Raw genomic sequence first — 21,952 nt, forward strand, 5'->3', positions numbered from 1 at the left:
CATCAGTTAAAACAGGGTGGACAAACTATAGCCCAGGGATCAGATCCACTCTATGCTCTGCACTCTGAAAAAACCCCTAAGCTAGCAGCCTATTTACCCTTTGGCCTTTAGTTTGCTAACCTCTGAATTATTATGGTTACAGATAAGTTAGGAACTTGGTATGTAACTGTGTGAAATTTCTTATCTGTGATGGTGAAATAATATTCAACATAAGTTAGAGGTGTCATTTTGCAAAAATTTGATTATGAAGAGTTCAACTTTAAAAACTTTCTATCTGGTCTGATTTTCCACTCCCACAATAGGTAAGGACTTACTGAGTCCACATTTAATGCCAACATTCTAAATTAAGACTTTGAAACTGATTACCTCCCTATTCAGCACACTCTAGTTTTCTTCCCTAATATGGGATTTATTCACTCCCCTGTATTTTATGTCTTTTTAACTGTAGGTTTTCTTTTAGAATGAATGTATCTGTGTTTTTCAGAAGCAGGCATTCAATAAGTGCTTGGGTGAAGTAAGTAATAAACTAATAAATAAAAGGATAGTTTTAGTAACTTTAAGCTGAAAAAAGATAACTTAAAAAATGTTTTAATCTATTATGCATGTTATATTGGCTGACCTGTTCATTTTTATTAAGCTTTTTGGAGTTTTATGTCACCGGGATGTCCTTGTCAGTGTGAAGCCCTATGAGTGCTTTTATTTTTAATAAATAATTTAGTGATCCGATTATACACACGTGAGTGTGTGTGATCTTCATGGCTAGTAAGTTTAATAATCATTACTAATTTTTTCAAGAAGTTTTTCTTTGCAAACCATTGTTGGTGATTTTGAGCTTTCCTGAAAATTTCTCTAGTATTAAATATAGCAGCCAGTATTTCCAGTGTTGGTCTGTATGACGATGCCAGTACTGTTGTGGTTTCAAAGATGTTCTTCATTTCCTTCATACTAATATTCTGAGCATTATATAGGTAATAATTAGCTAATACAGTTGAAGAATATACTCAACTAAATTAGTCAACAGTAGCCCATTTATTTCCCGTTCTGAATGTAGTTAAAATATAAGTATATATTTATATACTTAGTTAAAATATAAGTATATTTTTATACTTAGTTAAAATATAAGTAAATATAAGTATATGATATAAGTATATTTTAAGAGTCATTGTTTTTTCTTTAAATCGTACTAAGTGACAGAATTGTTTTTTTGTCTTTAAGACCAAGCATTGCTGGAAATACTCAATAAATCTGTGTCATAATTAGTAATTTCAATGCAACTTTTATTTGTCTTAAGTTACTTTTTTTTTAATGTTTGTTTCGAGAGAGAGAATGAGCAGGGTAAGGGCACAGAGAGAGAGAGAGAGAGAGAGAGAGAGAGAGAGAATATCCCAAGCAGGCTCTGCAGGGGCCAGTGCGGGACTCAAACTCATGAACTGTGAGACCATGACCTGAGCAGAAATCCAGAGTCAGAAGGTTAACCAGCTGAGCCACCCAGCACCCCTCTCTTATTTTTATATCAGTTTTATTGGCATCATTGCAGAAGACAAAATATTAAGTTTCTCATAGAGGACAATTTTGACAGTTGCGAAGTGTGTCACAAGTAACTTCATAATAATAAAATATGTCAATTGCCAATGATAGGCCCTTAAAAGAATGTCATGTGAATACCAGGTAGTATCTATGACGTTACTGTCACACGTTTATATTGATACACTTTCTTAAGTGGTAGAGAAGTGGTGGAAATACTTTCTTGAGTGGAAGAGAGTAACAACAACAAAAAAAGCTAAATACTTTGCTCTAGGAACTTTGAATAAGAATGCCTATGTAAATTAAGTGAACAGTCAGCCTTCAGAATGGTATTCATCCTCGCATGGTGACTTCTAGTTGTCCTGATTAGGTATTAGCTTAATTCTTGCATTTTGCTTAATTCTATACATTCAGAGGTCTGTTCAATGCTTTAAAAAATCATACCTAAACCAAAGGGTGAAAATCTATTATCAGACATGTTTTTGGCTTAAACCAATTTTAAAATAAATCCTTAAAATGTTTGTTTTTTACATTGGCTAGTAACAAGTTTGAGGTTTTTTTCTTTAAATAGAATTTGGTGTTTTCTTTTATGGCAAATCATTAAATGAATCATTAGTTACTATTCACAAGTAAACATTGATTTAATTGCAGTAATTCTGGAAAAAATTGCAGGAACTCACTATTTCTAAATTAAAATTCTGATTAGGAAGGTGATAGTTTATTGGGTAAAATTCAGAAATTAGAGTCTAAAAAGCGGCACCTATTATCCCACCATTTAGAAACCACAGTAAGGATTTTGTTTTGATTTTTTTTCAAAATGAGCAAGACAAAACAAAAAGAAGCAAATTTGGATCATGCCATAGGTATAATCTTGTCATTTTTTTCTTCTCATAGTGTGAGCATTTCTTTTTTTTTTTTTAATTTTTAATGTTTATTTTTGAGAGAGAGAGAGCATCAGCGAGGAAGGAGCACAGAGAAGGAGACACAGAATCAGAAGCAGGCTCCAGGCTGTCAGCACTGAGCCCGACATAGGGCTCAAACTCATGAACCTTGAGATCATGACCTGGGCCAAAGTTGGACACTTAACTGAGCCACCCAGGCCACCCTTCTTTTATTGTTTCTTAATGAAAGTACAGAATGTAACTGCTAAATTGGATTCCATCATATAGATAGGTATTCTAAAATTCCTCTATTATTTGGCATAGATTCCAGATTTGTTTGATCTTTGCATGTAAGTTTTTGGATACATTAACTGTTTAAAATAAAGTTGGCTGTAAATGATCAATTTGTGTCTGCAGAGTTTATAAATCAGATTTTTGTAGAAATGATATTTTTAAATTGTGCCAGAGGATCTGACTCTCAGAAATAATCCTCTTCCTACCCACCTCCTCGCTCCCCTCCCCCAAACCCTGCAATTTTATAACGAATATTTTAAAATAAAAATACCAGCACATTTTTGTTTTGATAAAATTGGGTTTGAAATTTTCATTTTATCTGGAAGAAGTGTATTTGGTTTTCATTTATTTAAAACTATTTGTTTTTAATCTTTGAGAGTCCTTTTTTCCCCCTGGTCTTAAGAGGATACTTCGCTCCTGATTATGATCTTTTGTTTTCCAGAGTAACAGCTATCCACCAATGTCAGATCCATACATGCCTAGTTACTATGCTCCATCCATTGGATTTCCATATTCTCTTGGGGAAGCAGCATGGTCCACGGCTGGAGACCAACCTATGCCGTATCTGACAACCTATGGACAAATGAGTAATGGAGAACATCATTATATACCAGATGGTGTGTTTAGTCAACCTGGGGCATTAGGAAATACCCCTCCATTTCTTGGTCAACATGGATTTAACTTTTTTCCTGGTAATGCTGATTTCTCTACATGGGGGACAAGTGGATCTCAGGGACAATCAACACAAAGTTCTGCTTATAGTAGCAGTTATGGCTATCCACCTAGTTCTCTTGGGAGAGCTATTACGGATGGACAGGCTGGATTTGGCAATGATACTTTGAGTAAGGTGCCTGGCATTAGCAGTATTGAGCAAGGCATGACTGGACTGAAAATTGGTGGTGACCTGACAGCTGCAGTGACAAAAACTGTAGGTACAGCCTTGAGCAGCAGTGGTATGACTAGCATTGCAACCAATAGTGTGCCCCCAGTTAGCAGTGCAGCGCCTAAACCGACCTCATGGGCTGCCATTGCCAGAAAGCCTGCCAAACCTCAACCGAAACTTAAACCCAAGGGCAATGTGGGAATTGGGGGTTCTGCTGTGCCACCACCTCCTATAAAACACAACATGAATATTGGAACTTGGGATGAAAAGGGGTCAGTGGTAAAGGCTCCACCAACCCAACCAGTTCTGCCTCCTCAAACTATAATCCAGCAGCCTCAGCCATTAATTCAACCACCAACATTGGTGCAAAGCCAACTGCCTCAACAGCAGCCTCAGCCACCACAACCACAGCAGCAACAAGGACCTCAGCCACAGGCCCAGCCTCACCAAGTGCAGCCCCAACAGCAACAGCTGCAGAATCGCTGGGTAGCTCCTCGGAATAGGGGAGCTGGATTCAATCAGAACAATGGAGTGGGCGGTGAAAACTTTGGTTTAGGTGTTGTTCCTGTCAGTGCTTCACCTTCTAGTGTAGAAGTGCATCCAGTGCTGGAAAAGCTAAAGGCCATAAACAATTATAATCCCAAAGACTTTGACTGGAACCTGAAGAATGGACGTGTGTTTATAATTAAAAGCTATTCTGAGGATGACATACACCGATCCATTAAGTACTCTATCTGGTGTAGTACTGAGCATGGTAATAAGCGTTTGGATGCAGCTTACCGTTCCCTGAATGGGAAAGGCCCACTCTATTTACTCTTCAGTGTGAATGGCAGTGGACATTTTTGTGGAGTGGCTGAAATGAAGTCTGTTGTGGACTATAATGCATATGCTGGTGTCTGGTCTCAGGATAAGTGGAAGGGCAAATTTGAAGTTAAATGGATCTTTGTCAAAGATGTTCCCAATAACCAGTTACGGCATATTCGCTTAGAAAATAATGACAACAAACCAGTTACCAATTCAAGGGACACTCAAGAGGTACCCCTAGAAAAAGCTAAGCAAGTGCTTAAAATAATTGCTACTTTCAAGCATACCACCTCAATCTTTGATGACTTTGCACATTATGAAAAGCGTCAAGAAGAGGAGGAAGCCATGCGTAGGGTAAGAGTACAGTGGTTTTTGTATGTAGGGTCTTCTTCTTGGGGGGGGTACATATGGATGGGTGTTCTTTAATGCCTTTTAATATTACATTTTGAGTTTAGGAACTTTATTCTGAAGGAAACCAACCACTTAGCTTAAGAAACAGAACTCTGCAAACTCCCTTGAGGGCCTCAGAGGCACATTAAATCCTTTTCTCTTTCCTTCCTAAGTGTCATCCTTACTCTGAATTTGCCTGTTCTTTATATTCAGGGGATAAAGGTCATTGAGTTGTATTCATCAAAGCCTAGTAAGTTCTGCATTTATAACTAAGCAAATTTAGGAACTGGTGAGGGACTCTAATCACTAATTTTAAACATTAGTTTTAGGCAAAAACGTGCTTAGGATTTTGAAACAGCTTTTAAATAAATGTTTGAATGTAATTTATTTTGTATTTGTGAGAAAACAGATTTTTTTTTCCCCGAAACCCCTTCCTGAACCATTTTTTAAAATATTTGAGAGAGAGCTCGTGAGCAAGCAGGGGATGGGGAGGGACAGAGAGAGAGGGAGAGAAAGAATCTCAAGCAGGCTCCACACACTGGTGGCACAGAGCCCGGTCAGGGGGCTGAGATTCACCAACCATGATCTGTTAATGATCTGAGCCAAAATCAAGTGTCAGACCCTTAACCAACTGAGCTACCCAGGCACTCCCTTCCTGAAACATTTTCATAATTTGTACATTTAAATTAAGCACTTGTATAAAGTATAGGAAGGATCTGACTTTGGGAAGGCAGTTTAGAGTTGGGAATGCATGGACTTTGAGATTTTGATTGAAGAATTTGATTTCTTATTCTGTTATTGACCCTCTCTGAAACTCGTGAGACTTTCCTGAAGTTATGCACTCTTTTTGCTTGCGTCATGTAGGCCAGAATTTGGTCACGGGGCACAAAGGCAAGACAGCTGGGGAATGTTTTCTGTTCCAAACCGCAGAAGAAAATTGGGGTCCTATTTTTAGGAGGAAAAGAGAGAATGGATATAGTAGACAACTAGCAGATTTTTCCATAGACGGTACATTCAAATTTCTTTTCAAATGCCGCAAGGGTAAAGTTACTAGAAGGTTTTTTAAAATATTGACTGGTAGAGAAAGAGATACGGGAAGAGCATGCAAGCAGGGGAGAGGGGCCAAGGTTGAAAGAGTCTTAAGCAGGCTCCACACTTAGCATGGAGCCCGATGCAGGGCTCAATCTCACAACCCTGGGATCATGACCTGGGCTGAAGTCAAGAGTTGGATGCTCAACTGACTGAGCCACCCAGGTCCCCCAAGTTAGAAGCTCTTCTAATAAATTATGTTGGTTACTATGGAAAGCTCTTACGTAGAAAATGTCAGTAATTTGTTTCTATGTGTGAACTTAAATATCTGTGGCTTCTTAATCTTTGCAGACAAGGGAACTATTTGAGCGAACGTTCCTCACTGGTGAATAATATTGAAATAATAATTCTAGAACAGTAGTTTGCAAACCTTAAGCTGCTTAAATTATTGGGATGCTTCTTGGAATGCAGTGATTCTTCCGCTGTAGGAAAATCTGATCTATGGATGGCCCTTGAACAAATGTGCAGGTCAGGGGTGCCCCCCCCACCCCCCAATTTCCATAGTTGGAAATTTGTGTGTAACTTTTGACTCACCCAAAACTTAACCACTGATAGCCTGCTGTTTACAGGAAGCCACCTTGCTGATAACATAAACAGTCGATTAACACACATTTTGTATCTTACATGAATTATATACTGTAGTCTTAACAGTCGAGTAAGTGAGAGAAAACATGGTATTAAAATCATCAGGAAGATAAAGTACATTTACAGTACTGTATTTAACAGAAAAATCTACATATATGCCAATGCACACAGTTTAAACCCATGTTGTCCAAGGGACAACTGTATTTCATAAAGGACCTGCTGGTGTACATTTTTAATAGATACCTTAGGTGATTCTGGTGCTAGTGATTCCGGTTAAATGTGGGAGAATAGTGAAAAAGGAGGATCAAAAGTAGCTTCTGAACTTTTGAGCTCAGCAGGTGAGTAAATGGTCATACTGTAACTGCCATGACCAATAGTGGATCAGTAGAACTGATTTGGGGTATGAAAAGTAGGATGCAGGTTTCTTTTTGAGGAGGTGCTGATTTTAAGGTGTTTTTGAGAAATATGGACTGTGAAATCTGTGATTAAGCAGTTAGATGTGAGAGTCACACATTTGGGAGCTTTCTTTTCTTAAATAGTTGATTCCACGAAAGTGGCATGAGATTGCTCAGGGGAAAAAGATGCATGGCAAGGAAATATTTACCAATTTTTTTTTCTCTCCCACCACTAAGGGGTGGTCACCCTTGTATGTCTTCCACATTTCTTACCTACCCGGTCTGCAAATTTAGTCCTAGTTTATTATTTTTTTTAATATAATTGTCTCAGGAATTATTTATGACAGTTACATATTGTTTTTATAATCACATATATACTATATACCACAGTGATTTAAACTTAATTTTTAAACTTAAAAATTTTACATTTAAATTGTTTCAGAGTTTACTGCCAGTCTTTTGATGGTATATAATCCATCTTTGACATGTTTATTTTGAATCTTTTTTTTGTTGTTCAACCTTATGTGACATATTTGATAATTTTTTTTTCAGTTTATTTATTTTGAGAGAGTGAGTGGGGGAGGGGCAGAGAGAGGGAAAGAGAGAATCCCAAGCAGGCTTCACACTGTCCCATGAACTGTGAGATCTTGACCTGAGCTGAAACCAAGAGTTGGACACTTAACAGACTGAGCTACCTAGGTGCCCCTTCCATATACTTTTCAACTTGTTTAGTTTTTTAAAATTTACCTACAGTAAAATTGTGAATTTGTAAATTCCCTTTTGCTGACTTGTAGTCAAGTGCTTCCCTCCCCCTTTGATCAATCCATTCTCTGTCTCTATAAGGCATTTTTCATAATGTCATGTAAACGAAATTACATAGTGTGTAATCTTTTAAGATTTCTTTCACTTAGCATGATATCTTTGCAGTGTATCAGTGTTTTATATATCAATTCTTTGTTCCTTTTAATTACTAAGTACCATTCCACTGTGTGGATTCACCATAGTGTTTTTATCTGTTCATCCTTTAAAGCACTTCTGAGTTGTTTCTAGTTTTTGGAGAATGTAAATAAAGGTCCCATAACTTTGTGTATATATCCTTTTTAAAAAAGTTTTTTAGGGGTAGTTGAGTGGCTCAGTCGGTTAAGCATCTGACTCTTGATTTCTTTTCAGGTCATGATCTCGGTGTTCATGAGTTCAAGTCCTGTGTCAGGTTCTGTGCTGATAGCACGGAGCCTGCTTGAGATTCTGTCTCCCTCTCTCTCTCTCTCCTGTCCCTTGCTGGTGCTCTCTATCAAAATAAATATTTTAAAAAAAGATAAAAGTTTTAAAAAAATTACATAGTATAATTCACTTTTTGAGGAAGTACAGTTCCATGAATTTTAACACACTTATAGATTTGTATAACTATCACCATGATCAGGATACAGAATAATATCATCATCCTGGGAAAGCTATCTTGTACTATCCCTTCATATTAACATTCTTCCCCCATATCTAACTTCTGGCAACCATGATTTAGACTCAGTATAGTTCTTTTTAAATTGAAGTATAGTTGACATACAGTGTTATTTTCAGGTGTACAACTTAGTGATTCAACATTTACATACATTACAAAATGCTCACCACTGTAAGTATAGTTACTGTCAGCATACAGAGTTATTACCATATTCACTATACCTTGTTCTGTGCTTTTGTACTTATAACTGGAATTTTGTACCTCTTAATCCTCTTCACCTCTTATACCCCTCCCCACCCTCCCAACTTTGTTGATTTTTAGATTACACATATAAGTGAAATCATATGGTATTTGTCTTTCTCTGTCTGACTTATTTCACTTAACATAATACCTTCTAGGTTCATCCATGTTACCACATGTGGCAAGATTTCATTTTTTTTTTTAATGGCTAAGTAAAGTCCCATTGTGCGTGTATGTATATACACCACATCTTTCTTCATCCATTCATCCATTGATAGACACTTGGCATTGCTTGCATATTTTGCTATTATAAATATTGCAGCAATAAACCTAGGGGTGTTATATATATATTTAAATTAGTGGTTTTGTTTTCTTTGGTTAAATACCCAGAAGTGGGATTACTGGATTGTATGGTGTTTCTATTTTTAATTTTTTGAGGCACCTCCATACTGTTTTCCACAGTGGCTACACCAATTCCCATTTGCCCAAACGCTGCACAATGTTTCCCTTTTCTCTAAACACTCGCCAGTACTTGTTATTTCTTGTTTTGATGCTAGCCATTCTGACAGGTGTCAGGTGCGATTTCATTGTGGTTTTGATTTACATTTCCCTACTGATTAGTGATATTGAGCATGTTTTCTTGTCTGTTGGCCATGTCTTTGGAAAAATGTTCATTCATGTCCTTAACTCCTAATTGGAACTGTCATTTGTAAATCTCTTTTCCCATTCAGTAAGCTACCTTTTAGTTTGTTGATGATTTCCTTCGCTGTGCAGAAGCTTTTTAGTTTGATTCATTGTAGTTTTATTAGTATCCTTTTTTGTGAAAGGATATTTTAAGACTCATTTTGACCTTTTTCTGTCATCATTGAACCTGGAAGAGGATCATCCAGGTCAGGTATTTGCTCCAAAACAGGGTTATTGTTGTTTTTTTTCCTTTCTTCCTTTTAATGTTTAGTGTTAGTTTCACATTCTCTTCCTGCTGCAAATGTGGAGACAGGAGAATCCTGTTGATTGTTAACTTTACCAGTCAAATGATTCATCAGCCTGTGAAGAGTGAGAAGGGAGAGCCAGTACAATGAATATGCTAGTGGGTGAAATTTAACTTTTCTTTGAGTTTGAAACAGCCATGTCGGGGAAACTGTTTTCTCTGTTTATTGACTGTTTTGCATTTGGGGTATCACGTGTCCTTGCCCAGTTTTCTTCCTGGTGCTGTTATCCCTTGTCTAGCAGGAATGTGTAAATTTTCATTTGTAGATTTTCTCTTGGATAATGTTGTGCTTACACTTTAGCTTTCCAGCATAACTGCTTTTAAATACGCTTGGCAACCCAGTGATAAAGGATGTGTTCCCCCTCTGTTGTAGGTCCTCCTTGGCTCCATCAAAAAGGACAAATTAGTGGTGTTTTGCTAGAATTTTTTTTTTTTTACTTGTTATGGCCATTTTCTTTGTTAAAGAAAAGGATTTGCAAGTCATTGTTTAGTGTTCTCTTTTAACATGACCCCATCTGTCTTGTGTTTTGCTGAAATTCTTCAAAGCTTCTGATATGTGGAAGTCACATTTTCCCAGATGCAAATTCTTCAGTCTTTGGGTAAAGTAGGGTTTCTTAAGACCCAGAATAGCACTAATTATAAAAGAAAAGATTGATGAAATTTGACCAGTTTAAAATCTGTTCATCAAGGGGCTCACCAGTCAGAGAATGCAACTCTTGATCTCAGGGTCGTGAGTTCAAGCGTCATGTTGAGCATGGAGTCTACTTAAAAAAAAAAAAAAAATCTGTTCATCAAAAGATGCTTTAAGGAGGGTAGAAAGACATGTAAGGCCCTAGGAGGAATTTGGACATAAATGACCAAAGATTAGTTAGTATCAAGAATGTAGAAAGAACTCCTGTGAATCAGTTGAAGAAAAAAGATGAACCCAGTTGAAAAATGGGCAAAAGATAGATTGAAACAAATATGGCTAAAAAGTATATGAAAAGATACTCAGTCTTATTAGGGAAATACAAATCAGGAGTATAATGAAAAAAATTTTTATATCCGTTTATTTGGTGAAATTGAGAAATTTGATAGTATCAGGTATTAGACTGTAGATCAACAAAAGCTCTTCTACAGCTGGAGATAGGACCATTAAATTGATAACAGCCATGTGGGGAAGTAATTTTGCATTTTTTTGTAAAGCTGAACAAAATTTCATATATTTTATAATTCAGTTCTTTGTGTACACACACACATGCACACACACATACATAGCTAAGAGAAACTTCCTAAATACATCAGAAGACACACAAGAATGTAGATAATAGTAAAAAGACTGGGAACAACCTAAATGTTTATCATCAGGAAAATAACCAAAATATATTGGTGCCATAATGATAGAGTAGAACTGATTGAACTATAGCTACATGCAGCTGTATGTGTGAATCTTTTTCCTTTTTATTTGGACATAATTTTTAATTTATTTGGAAGAATAAGAATAATATGTGAAACACACACATGCCTTTTATCCAGATTCACCTATTAGTGTTCTTCCCTGTTTGCTTTTTTCATCAATTTGAGAGTAAGTTCCCTATATCATGGCTCTTTACCCCCCAAAAAGTATAGTGTTTATTTCCTAAGGATAAGGGTATATAACCACAATACTATTATAAGTTGATTCTCAGTGTCCTTTTTGCCATTTTTTTTCTTTTTTCTAGTATAAGATCTGGTAGAGAAGCTAAAATAGCCAAAATAGAATTAGCCAAAATAATTTTAAATAGTAAGAACAGTTTTAGAAAGCTTATACTAATCTGACCTCAAAATCTTTGCCTTTCCCTGGTTTGGGAAGATTTTTTCTTACGCTTTTTCAGGGAGTTACTAGTTTTAAATTTTACATTTGGGTCTGTGGTTACTGTAACTTTCATTTCTCTTTCTAGTGTTCATGTTTTTATTTAAGTTCTTAGGCCTACTTATGATAAAAGAAGGATTTTAAGAAGCTAAGTCCATCTTCTCATCACTGGGTCTTTAATTGACTTTTGTTTGTTTGTTTGTTTGTTTGTGGTTATTTTGACAACAGAGGAATTCCCCAGGTTGTCTTGCCAGCAAAGCACTCAGTGGAGGAGCCTGCTAGACATCCTGTCAGGTTGTATAATACTTAGAAAGTCATGCTGTCTCTTTTAAACTAAGGGATATTGCTGAAACTTAAAACTGGAAGAGAAATCCGTGCTAATTATCATAGTATTTGCCTCGTTCTTCATTCTTAATATTTTTTAACACATACTTTTGATACCAAAATATTTTATTAAAGTCAAGCTTAATGGCAGAACAACCAAGGCAAACTCACTAAAAGGATTCAGGAACAGAAGATAATTTAAAATATAAAACAAAATTTATTTTGTTCTTAGGATTCGTATGTAAAAAGAAAAGAAAGCCAGAAAATGTTTTTGGAAATGAGAAATACGAATGTCAAAATAAAAACAATACAGCAAGCAAGCAGGTAGTAAAATAAATGCTCGTGTTTTAGAGCTAGTTAATCTGGAGTTTCAAATCGAAGAAATTTCCATATGTGGAGTAATAGAGATGAAAAATACAAAAGGTAAAAACAAGTGATGGAAAGAGGGGACGCCCACTGTCTTTCTAAAGGAGTGTTGAAAGAGTATAGGAAAAAAACCATCAAAGGGAAGAATGGTTAGAGAAAAATGCCCAGAGCCAAAGGTTGTATGTTTTCAGTGGGAATGGGCTCAAGCTGAGTGACTAGCAGCATTATTTCCAATTGAAAAGAAAGATAGGATAAAGAGAAAATCTTGAACTTCCTGAGCAAAAGACAAATTGCCTTCTACAAGGGAAGGAGAATCAGACTATCAGAATTTTTCCATCTACAACTCTGGATACTCCTATGGAAACTCTTAGAGTGGAGGGGAATGGGGTATATAGAATTATATTCTTAAGGTCAGTGTCCCATTATATCAGTGAAGGGGAAACGCAAACTAAAGAAGATTTCAGGTGTACAAGAGTAGCCGCGTATCCTTCATGAGAAGGTAACCTGAAGAGGTTTTTTAGCAGAATGAAAAAGGTATTCAAGAAAGATAATACCTGGTAACTGGTTATACTAGAACAAGTATCTCTCAGCAGGGGCAGACTCTATGTATCAGACAGGTCTTCATTGTATGTAGTGTATCTCAGGACTATAAGCGTCTCCACTGTGGTCTTTAAAGCCTGACAGATGAAATGAGCCCTCAGTGGGGAACCACTGACCTTGGAGAAGTGAAGGAAGCTAAAAAGAAAATAAAATTCTAACTAAAAGAAAATAAAAAGTTTCTAAGTAATCATGTTCACAGAACATAAGTTCTGTGAGAGCAGGGCTTGCTTTTGTTCTCTGCTGAATCCCTAGCACCTAATGACTGGCACATAGTAGCTGATTAAATATTTGTTGAAGGAGTAAATGCTTTGAAGAATCTCTTTCCTTTGGGAAAGTTTGAATGTCATTGAATTTTTATTTATTGGTTTAAATTGCTGTACTTTTTTATTTAGGAACTCTGTACTCAGTTATTCAAGTTACATAATAAATGCTGCTGATTGTTTTTCCCATTTGTAGAAATGGACAATTTAATTATAGTTAGAACAAAATGTTATGAGATGGAATAGAAGGAGAGAAAGAATTGAGGAAGGGTAAATAAATGCACTGTTTTTCTCATCTGAAGGTAACAGATGATTGTTTAAAGATGATATATCAAGCAATTGTGCCTCAAGCATATTATTTAAAGTCATAAAGACAATCACTAAAACTAAAAATAGTGTGGCTTCTAGTGTAAGGCGGGGGGGAAGAGAAGGAGAATATAACACGTCCACTGTAATACATTACCTGTCATATACAATGGGAATTGATCGTGTTCGCATTGAAAGAACAAGAAATGTATGTGTTAGTATGCTACTTAAAGTTATAGTGGCGACCCATTAGGAGGAACTTAGAAGGGGCTAGAGGTGGGTACAGGAGCTTACTTTTTACTTGAACTTGCTATTTGTATATATTACTTCTAATGATAAAGCTAGTTTAATTGCAAAATAAGAGAAAGAAAACAAAGAACTAATAGTGTTCTGAGTATATTTGTACAGATAAATATGAGTAATCTGCACAGCAGTAGAATCTACTTTTGACTACTTAGATAATCTTTTTATTGAAATATTACTTCTGCTGTACTTGAATGTGAGTCATTCAGATCCTACTAGATATTCTTTGATTATAAATCCTTATCAGGAAACCTAATCCCAAGTAAAATTTTTAGTTTTATTTCCCTGTAGAAATTAGAGTTTTCAATTGCCTGTAACTTTGAGGTGACTTCCTAAATAATGCATTTATTTACCTGTTCTCTCAGAAACAGATGAAGACCCGCAGTTTATGCCAAAACAAGCAAGACATAATGATAATAAAATCCCTATTAAATTGTTTTAATTTCTAGAATCTTCTATGCATTTTGCTCATGTATACCATTGTATATTGTTAGTTATTTTGAAAGAGCAAATTTTAGTACCTCCAATAATATTTTTCATAATGGGAATACTTTTGATTCTGAGATGAGATGATAGTCTTTCTCAAAGTAACCAAATTTTTTGTTAATATATAAGAAGTCACTTCAACAGTAACACTACCTGTGACAACAGTGAACATTTCTCTGACAGTTCTATACATCTTTTTCTCAAGTAGAACATTTAGTTTAATGCTTTCCCATTAATCAAATTATAGTTCTTTAAGATCAAGAATTAGTCGAAGTCTGTTCTCATCTACCTTTTGGTAAACTTTTTTATGGATGGACTTCTTTTATACTGAGTGAGTTGATTATGATTAACAGAAACAAAATTTTGCTTTTCCTTTCATCTTTACTATAAAATTTGAAGAATAATATTTCTTTGGAAAATAGTTTTTGGCACAAGATGTGTCACAGTGGATACCATAAGCTTTTTTTTAAATTTTTAATTAGGCTCCATGCCCAACGTGGGGCTTGAATTCATGACCCTGAGATTAAGATTCATGTGTCTACTGACAGAGCCAGCCAGTCACCCCAATACTATAAACTTTTTATATTACGTATTTAAGTAATTCTCTGATAAAACATTGAGTGGTATTTTTGTATAGTCAAGATGATACAGTTTTAAGTGTAGTAATACTATGTTTTTGCACTTGGTAAATAGTCTTTGTAAGCCAGAGTTGGGGAAACGACGTGCTCTGATTAACATTTTAGGGTACTGATTTGTTTTTATTTTTTTCTCAGATTAAGGTTCTTGCGCCATAGGAGAGTTAATAGTGGCTGTATTTTGTTCCGGTGCTGGTTAAGAATTTTAGAAGTTTAGTAAATGAACTATCTATAGCTCACTGGGTTCATGCTAGATCTTTGGGAGATACTTCTTTCATACCTATTACAGTATGAACAGTCATCATTAAATTTGATGGGTATTTCACTTACTTTTCTTCAGCAGCAAATACATTATTACTTCATGAACATATGTGTTTAGGTGATACGAATTATCTTGTTTAAGTTTCAGGAAGTAACTTAAATTGTTGAATTATCTTTCCAGTTTACTTAATGATTTATTTTAAAAATTGTATGTGCAATTTCTTAATTTAGAAATTGACTTGCTATATTGCACTCTAATTTCTGAGTGAAACTCACTTCACTGCCTCTTGACAGAAAACTTTGAACTTATAGAAAGGCATTTCAACTTTTAGACATTACATATTCAATACTGATGTGTTCTGTTTTGCATTTGAAATAACAAAAGGGAATGGAGGAAAGATAATAGGATATATAATAAAATAACTAAGGTAACAGAAAGTTACTAGTTAACAATTCCACTTTTGAATTAAAAGTCTGGAATGTACTAATTTTATTTTTTTCATTTTACTGTAAACAGACCAAACTCTGATTCCAAAAGAGAATTGTGTGTGGATTCCTTTTATTTGGCTTTAAGACCCTCTGTTCCTGGGTCCCCAGATCAGCCATTTTGTGTGAGGAATCTACTAGCACACATCTACATCTTGTATTCTGGTCAACCTATATCACCATATATTTAGTTCCTGTATGGTTTTTTCTTAACTGGGATCCCTTTTTCATTCCAGCAGATATATACCAAGGGTTACTAGTAAGCCACTAAAGATAAATAGCCCTTCCTTTATGGAATTTAATCTGCTTGGACAAACATAATTAATTTCTCTCAGTTTTATATTTTTCAGTATTGAGGACCTACATGTCTCTTGAAGAATTTATTTTATGTGTGTGTGTGTGTGTGTGTGTAAATATATATATATATTTATTTATATGTTTATACATTATTTATATTTATATATATATTTATATATTATATATTTATTTATTTATTTATATATATTTAATTTAATTTTGGTATTTTTTTAATGTAATTGGTAATTTCAGTTTTACTTTTCAGTTGTTTGTTGCTGGTTTATAGAAATATTTTGTATCTTCTGACCTTTGTAAATTCATCTATTAGTTCTAGGAGTTCTAATAGAACATCCTTAGGATTTTCTGGCTGACAGTCACAGTGTCTGTAAATAGAGACCATTTTATTTTTTCTTATGCTTCTTTTTTGTGTGTGATTTTAATTTTAATGTAGTGTGGCTTAAATGTGAAATTAAGTGAAAACTCTAAAACCAAAATAAGACTACACATAAACAAAAAAGTTAGTGTAGTGAGTGATGTTATTTTGCTGAAACTAAATCACAGTTCAAACACATGAGTTAGTTCTAAGGCTTCTTAGAATCATATTCTTACTCTCATTTGGACCTAAACTAACGTATGCTATGACTGTTGTCCACCACTTTTCACTATTTGAACTTACTCCTAACTCTTTCATTTTATAGTACACTTTGAGATTACTTGATCTTTGGTTGGTACGGATAAATTGATAATAAATTATTAGACTGCATCTGTTCTTTTTTTTCAAACCTGAAATATTTCTTTATTTTATAAATGCAAACTTGGGCACTGGAATCTCTTAAAGCAGTTTTTTATTATAGTGTGATCATGCAGGGGATCAAGAATGTTAAGTCTCACGTACATGGAAACATTAAAAAAATCGAAGATTTGGTTTTGTAGAACAGAGCCTCCAAAGCATAATCATTCTCTTTTCCCTTGATGATTTTTTTTTAATTTTGATTTTATTTTACAGTACAGAATTGATCTATTTCCTTTACATTTTTTGTGTTTTGCTTTCTTACTGCAAAATGATCGATCATGTTTTTGGGACAGTGCAGGTCAGAAGCTTATCTCAGTATTAAAATACTTTTATGGATCTGGACAAATGTACAGGCTTTTGAACAGCTGGGGCTTTTTATCCATCTGTTATTGCCCTTGTTCTACTCTCTAGTGTGAAATTTTTCAGTTGTGTAAACCAGTCTGAGTAGATTTTAACTCTGGTAAATAATTAATTTTCCTTCTGAAGAATTGAATCTATTACATATTTTAACTACAGTCATTGTACATCTAAAATCTTGTCTTTTTTTGGAACGTGTCCCTCTTTTTTATTTAAGTCTGATAATTCACTGGTTTTAACTTTGGGGCAGAATTTAACCCTCTCGTAAACAATAAAAAGAGAAGCTGGGCAACCATTAAAATCAACAGTACTCTGTGGAATATCTATGTATTTCATATTACTGCACCAATATGATACTTAATGTATTTGGGAGTTGTGTTTTTCTAACTTCTCACTCTGATTTTTTAAACATTTATTTGGAAGTAATTTTTAGATTTACAGAAATGTTACAGAGATAATATAGGATGTTTCTCTGTATGTAGTTTCTCCTAATATTGACATGTTACATAATCATAGTATGTTTATCCAAACATATGTTTTTCCAGATTTCCCCACTTTTCCCAGTTTTTCTGTTCAAGATCTGGAAAACCAGTTTTGTATTCAGTTTTTATGTCTCCTTAATCTTCTCTAAGCTATGACAGTTTCTGTGTCTTTCATGGCTTTAACACTTTTGAAGACGTTACTGGTCAGGTGTTTTATAAGGTGTCTTTCAATGTTGGTTTGCCTAATGCTTTGCCATGATTAGACTGAGTTTATGGGAAGAGTACTACGTAAGTGATACGTCCTTCTCATCTGATCGTATGTAACTTACTGTGATATTAATTTTGATTGCTTGGTTAAGGTTGTATCTGCTAGGTTTCTCTAATGTAAATGTCCCTTTTCTCCTTTTGCATACGGTGTTCTTAGAAGCAAGTCAGTATGTCTAGCCCCACACTTTATTTTTTTAATTTAAATTTTAGTTAACATACAGTGCAGTATGGGTTTCAGGAGTAGAATTAACGTGATTCCTCACTTATGTACAACACACAGTGCTCATCACAGGTGCCCTCCTTAATGCCCATCGTCCATCTAGCCATCTCCCACCTACCTACCTTCATCAACCCTTAGTTGTTCTTTATAGTTAAGAGTCTCTTGTTTGTTTACTGCTCTTCTCTTTTCCCCCTCCTTCCCATATGTTCATCGGTTTTATTTTTTAAAATCCACATAAGAGTGAAATCATATCTTTGTCTTTCTTTGACTTATTTTGCTTACCATAATACATTCTAGCTCCATGTAGAATGTACATGTACAAAATGTACAAAAATTTTATTTTTTGATGACTAATATCCCATTGTGTGTGTGTGTGTGTGTGTGTGACATCTTTATCTGTTCATCAGTTGATGGACATTTGCAGTCCACACTTTAAAGAAGGAAAAGCAAGCTCCACCTCATGCAGGAAAGAGTATTAAAGAATTCGTGAAATTTTTTATTTATTCAGCTCTTGTGTTTGTTCTTTTTCTTACTTCTAGAATATTCCTTTTGTCTTAGATCCCTACAGTTCTCTAATTTTTTTTTCTTTGTGATTTCCAGCTCTTTTTTTCTGATTTGTAATTTGAGATATTTCTTAGACTTAGTAGTCTACTTTCTAAATGAGGCTGTGACCATTTTCCCCTTTAATTCATCTACTGAAATATTCAGTTTGAAAATTAGATTTTTAACGTAAACAAAGGTGTTTGTCTTTTTGCATTTGGGTCTCAAGTGCCTGCCTGCTTTTTCTTTTTTTTTTCCTTCCAGGTATTCACTGGTTCCTTTTGCAGTTCTGTGTTACTCTACTTGTGTTCCTAGTGCTTTTTCGCATTTACTTTTTGGATGGTGTGGCATCTTAGATACACATTTACTTTTTCCCTTGTGGCTTTTTTAACCTCAGGTCTGGTTACTGAAATATTGCTTATAGTGATAAACCTACCAGTGATTAAAAGGAAGTAAGTCATTTATCTCTAAGGTATAAAGGCAAGCTGTTGGCCTCTCTCAGAAAACTGAAGAAAATTTTGTTTTCAAGCTGTTTCCTAGGTAGAGAAGTCTTAGCTCATCTGTGAAACTCATGGTTTAACAAAAAGACATGGGTTGGCAAGTAAACTTCTTCCTGGAGCTCATCTCCACATGCCAACTTGTGGATCTTGACCTTAGGATCATATGTTGGTCTCCAGTGTCTACTCACTTCAAGGTGGGGAAGAAGCCCTATACCAGACTCAAAAGCCCTCTAATCTCTGAATCTGCCTGTTTGAGGCCTAGCTCTGTTAATGGAAAAGGAGAGGAGAAGCCGTTCCTCTACAACTTATTTTTTGAATTGTCAATCATTAAAAATAAAAATTCTGTGAGTCACTTTGGGATTGTGTCCTAAAGAGTGTATATGTTTAAGTGCCTTCTTCTGAACTATCACTAAAGACATAGTCCTGTAGGTGTACTGGACCATGGCTTCCTTTGAATGATTTGGGTTTCCTTTCTCCCTCTATCCAGCTATCACTGATAGCTCGGCATTACTTAGCCTCATTTTTCTAGTGGTCTATGGCTGATAGCATGCCCATAGATATCTCATTATATTCAAGTATTTGTTTAATATTAACAGTGTCAGGTGCAGTTCTAGATCTTGTTAATGTAAATGTGGTTGTTTTGTTTTGTTGTCTTAAAGCCGAGGTGGTGTTGACCATATTCAGGAAGACCTGAGTTTTGTTGGTGGAATTTTTTCCATGCTAAGGACTTCCAAATTTGTATACCCACCCTGGACCTTTCCTCTTATCTCCAAACTCATGTATCCAGTTGCCTGTTTGACATCTTCTCACAGTTGTCTAATAAGCATCTTAAATTTAATATAACGCTGTTTGCCTGCCCCAAACCTTCTCTATCTCTGTATAGGGCACCACTGCCCTTCCAGTCGTTGAGGCCAACGATGCTGGACTCATTTGTGAAACTTCTCTTTCTCACTTCACGTCTAATCAGTCTATCAGTAAGTAACTTGTCGGCTCTGCTTTCAAAATGTATCTGGAATCCAAGCTCTTCACTAGCTCTGCATCTTCCAGCCCTGCCTAAGAGCTATTATCGTACTGGATTATTACTGTGCTAGCCTTTCTGGCTTTCCTGTTCTCACCTTTGCTCCCCTACAGTCTATTACCAGCAAAACAGCCCTTAGGAGATCCTCGGGAGACAGTTTTTTCATGCTTCTCCTGATACTGTTAGTATCAAAGTATTGCTAACCTCAAAATATGTCAGGAAATATTCCCCCTTTTTCTAGTCTCTGGAATAGTTGGTGTAAGTTTAGAGTTATCTGTTCTGGGACAGTTAATGAAATGCACATCCAAAACTATGTGAGCTTGGAGGCACCTGACTGGCTCAGTCAGAAGAGCATGTGGCTCTTGATCTTGGGGTTGTGAGTTCAAGCCCCATGTTGGGGTGTAATTACACACACACACTTAACATGTGAGACTGGTGGGTTTTTTGGGGGGTGGATTTTTAATTGTTGATTAAAGTCCTTTATTACAAGTCTCTTCAGGTTTTCTACTTATTCTTGAGTTTAGTTTGGTAAATTGTATGTATATAAATTGTACTTTTAGGAGGTTGTTTTGTCTTAAGCCTTTTTTTCATATTGGCATTAATGATATTTTTATTTTTTAGTTGTATCAGTCTTTTGCTATTAATGTATCTTCTTTTTAAATCAGTCTTTCCAGAGATTTTTTCTCTTGGTAGTTTTTTTTTTCTCCCAAACACTAATAGATTTCCCCCTCCAAACACCCAATTTTTATTCTCTGGTTCTCTTTATTCTTGTTTTCTGTTTCATTATTTTCTGCTGCTATCCTATTTTATTCCTTCTACTTTTGGGGGCTTATTACTCATTTCCTAACAGATTGAGTTGGATGATGAGCTCATTACTTTTCAGACTTTCTCTTTTTTTTAAAGTTCTACATGTGTAAATTTCTAAGTGTTTGTTGGGACTTAGACTAAGCATTTTCATTATTGTACTCATGTAAAAATTTTTGAATTTCCATCATGATTTTTTTTGGAGATTTTTTAGAAGTGGCTTTAGAATTTCCAGATGTGGTTAAGGTTTTTTGTTAATCTGTTTTGCTCCTAAAACTGATGTCAGAAAATGTGATGGTGCATGACATAGACCATGGTATTTATTGAGATTTGCTTTCTGGTCTAGCATGTAGTCCCCTTCTGTGGTTGTTCTATGTGTATCCTATAATTGGTTTGGTTTTCTGTAGCATGTATATTCACTCTGTATTTTTACTAATATATGTGCTTTACCAGTTACTTAGAGAAATGTGTTGAATTCTCTTGCTATAATGACAAACCTGTCAAATTTTCTTTATAATTCTGACAACTTTTAATATATGTAAAGTTGTTTTTTTAGTTTAATGTTATTGCAGCTTATTTTAAAAATATCTGTTATTTAGTATCGAGTGACCGTTTTGTCTCCCAACAGTGGTTTTTGCCTTCAAATGAGTTTTGTCTGGTACTAATATAGTTGTATCAGTCTTTATTTGGTTTGTGTTGTCATATGTCTTTTCATTACTTTTAACTTTGTGACCTTATGTTTTAGGTTGTTTTCTTGTAAATCATATATAACTGGATTTTTGAAAAATCTGAACTGTTATTTATATTTTCATTGAAGAACAGAGTTTTTGATGCTTGATTATAAATGTTTATTTCTGCTGTCTTAGTTTGTACTTTCTAATTAAATCTAGTTCATTCAGGCTCTCCCCTCAACCCTTCTGTCCTGTTGTATTGATGTATGTGGTTTTTGTTTTTTTTATTTTCCTCTTTTCCTGGCCACTGAGTTAGAAGTTACGCATTACATACATAGCTATCTTGTAATACGTATGTAATTTGTATATTTTAAATTTGATTCAGCTAAAGTGCATAGTTGATTACAGTTGAAACTGAAATAGTATCTCTGACTTCTATTTTAAACAACACACGATCCTTATTGCTATAGCTGATCATCTCCCTTGAATTAAATTTCCCTTTGTCTAACTTATCCTTAAATAGTGACTTTTTTTTTTGTCTGTAGTTTGAAGGTTCTTCATGGAGTTGATAAATTTCTGTAGTTTTTATATCTGGCTAATTAAAGCAGGCTTCAAA

At 35.1% G+C, this 21,952-nt stretch overlaps 1 protein-coding gene across 9 annotated transcripts in view; it reads left to right on the top strand.

The window, feature by feature from the left end:
* YTHDF3 (YTH N6-methyladenosine RNA binding protein 3) overlaps window positions 1-21,952 on the top strand; it is a 40,053-nt gene that overhangs the window by 12,945 nt on the left and 5,156 nt on the right. For 8 of the 9 annotated variants that reach the window (XR_006212797.1, XM_042972698.1, XM_042972691.1 and 5 more), the window contains 2 exons: window positions 3,142-4,740; window positions 11,589-11,654. Coding sequence is in view for 8 of the 9 variants with exons in the window: in XM_042972691.1 (XP_042828625.1) it covers window positions 3,142-4,740; window positions 11,589-11,642 (1,653 nt within the window). In the remaining variant the exon portion in view is untranslated. The remainder of the gene's footprint in view (window positions 1-3,141; window positions 4,741-11,588; window positions 11,655-21,952) is intronic. The other variant, XM_042972696.1, reaches the window with a different exon arrangement.

This window comes from Panthera tigris, chromosome F2, assembly GCF_018350195.1.
Source record: "Panthera tigris isolate Pti1 chromosome F2, P.tigris_Pti1_mat1.1, whole genome shotgun sequence".
Classification (NCBI taxonomy): domain Eukaryota; kingdom Metazoa; phylum Chordata; class Mammalia; order Carnivora; family Felidae; genus Panthera; species Panthera tigris.